Source organism: Buceros rhinoceros, unplaced genomic scaffold (assembly GCF_000710305.1).
Source record: "Buceros rhinoceros silvestris isolate BGI_N320 unplaced genomic scaffold, ASM71030v1 scaffold31003, whole genome shotgun sequence".
In the NCBI taxonomy this organism is placed as follows: Eukaryota; Metazoa; Chordata; class Aves; order Bucerotiformes; family Bucerotidae; genus Buceros; species Buceros rhinoceros.
The window spans coordinates 1-2,148 of NW_010402341.1; the positions used below are offsets into that span (position 1 = coordinate 1).

The 2,148-nt window shown below is 44.1% G+C and overlaps 1 protein-coding gene across 1 annotated transcript in view; it reads left to right on the plus strand.

Moving 5' to 3' along the window:
• Positions 1–1,647: 1,647 nt before the first annotated feature.
• Positions 1,648–2,148, plus strand: part of PSMD12 (proteasome (prosome, macropain) 26S subunit, non-ATPase, 12) — a gene marked incomplete at its 5' end in the record, with an annotated part of 7,188 nt that continues 6,687 nt past the window's right edge. The window contains 2 exons of the mRNA XM_010132617.1: positions 1,648–1,707; positions 1,944–2,072. Of these exons, the coding sequence (XP_010130919.1) occupies positions 1,648–1,707; positions 1,944–2,072 (189 nt within the window). The remainder of the gene's footprint in view (positions 1,708–1,943; positions 2,073–2,148) is intronic.

A 2,148-nucleotide genomic window follows, 5' to 3' on the forward strand; every position in this document is an offset into this window, starting at 1 on the left:
CCCGACGTGCAGCCGCCTCTTGTCACCCGATCCGGTGCTGAGCGGCCCGGCGCTCGGACCCTCCTGTGCCGCGTTGGGGAAGGGGAGAAGTAGGGACTGCTGTTCCATTTCCCTGGCAGTGTGTGGTGAGTGGGCAGGAGGGCGGTGAGGGGGGTAAGAGGGGGTGTCAGGGTGCAGCCTCGTGGGTAAGGGGAGAGGAGGGCCCGAGTCCCCCAGAAGGGACGTGGCTTTTCCCTGCTACCACTTTCCGCGGGCACTTTGGCTGGGCAGACGCGTAGGTGCTTTCTCATCCTAAGACTGCTGTGCGCCGCAGCTGCCTTCGTGTGATTGATCCCGTGTCAGGTTAGACAGGCGGCGCTTTGCATCCTTCCAGCTCGGTTATGTACGTGCCCCAGAAGACTGGAATGGAGGGCCAGAGCCACGGCAGGCTGGGTAGGATGCCTGGCATCTGCTGAGCAGACACGTCTGTGCACCCAGCCCTAGGCGACCACAGACTGTCTGGCTGATGGGATCGTAGAGGTAATCATGCGTAGGGTGTATCTGAAGGTTTCTTTTATGGACTAGTTCTGCAGCGTAGATTCTTAATGCATCTCAGACCTCAGAACAGGCAGAGTGGGTTTGCTGTTGTGTCCTTTCCCAGCAGGATGGCATCTGATTCTTTACATGCTGCAAATGCTCCTCTTGATCCACGTGTCTCGTTGTGATAGACATGTTGTACTATGTAGTGCATGGTAGAATTCTGAAGGCAGCAGCCTTAAGATAAGTAAATTGCATCTTGGACTGTCTTAAGTCTGAGTTGTGGGAAGAGTAAGGACAGGTGGTTTATCCCACGGGCACAGCCCTGTGGAGCCGTGGACACTATGACCATGTTTCATTGCTACATAACATGTAGATTTTGTGTCAGTAAGAGCACCTCCTTGACAAACCTTGATGTATAGTTTAAAAGATTTAAGTGGGTAGGTGAGTTTTAGAAAAAATTTTTCTCTCTTTTGTTATTAATTTTCTAGGTTTTTTTCAGCCCCACAGTTGCAATGTTAACACATTCTCAGATATTAACATATTTTTTTACAAGATATTTACTAGGAATTACAACTTAGGACTAAAAGGATGTCGTGGTATCTTTAACTCCTCCAAACAAAGGCAAATATAGTTCTCAAAACCCCAAAAGCAGGCCTGTTATAATTCCATGCTTAGACTGCCAAGGACACAGTTATGCTTTCTGTAATATGCTGTAATTAAGATATGATGAATGTGGATGAAAGTAAGAGTAAAACAATTTTTTGGCCGAGGTATCTCATTGCATAACTGTTCTCTTTTAAAGTGTTGTTTTGGCTAGGAAAGAAATTAGTCTTCCAGCTAGCTTGGTGACCATGAGCTAACCAAACCAGTCTAAAACTTGCTCGGTTTCTTGCACTAGACAGACAACTTAAGGCACGGATTGGGCAAAAATGGAACAAGTACCTTCCAGTTTAATCCTTGTGTAGAACCATATGTTTAAAGTTAGCGTTATGTATGTTTCTTTTTTTAAGATGAAAATTAAAAACTTAAAAATGAGTGTTTTTACTTATATGGGAAGTTGAGCTACTCTCAATTTAAACTGAATCATCTTCTTCAATCATGGTGATAAATCTTTGCCTGTTGCATTAGGAAGGAAGATTACAAGAAGTGATTGAAAACCTCCTGTCCTTGGAAAAACAAACACGAACGGTGAGTAGCATAAGCTGCGCAACGTTTCTGTGGGGTTGTCCTGCACACCCCCTTGCTCCACTGCATTAAAAGTCTTGAAAGGAATTGGAGTATCAGTCTCTCTCCCTTACTGTTCTTTTTCTAAAAAGAAAATCATGAGGCTAGACAATTTTTTTTCCTTTGCATAATAGGAACTGCAGGTGACAGAGGTTGGCAGGTTGTTATCCTATCACTAATACGCTGTTTGTCTGTTACAGGCATCTGACATGGTCTCCACATCTCGCATCTTAGTTGCTATAGTGAAAATGTGTTACGAAGCTAAAGACTGGGATGCTCTTAATGAAAATATTATTCTTCTATCAAAGAGAAGAAGTCAGTTAAAGCAGGTGAATATAATGTTCTGAAATAAAAAAAAAATTGTATTTGGAGCCATGTTATGTATTTGATTCCCCTTTGCGTGTA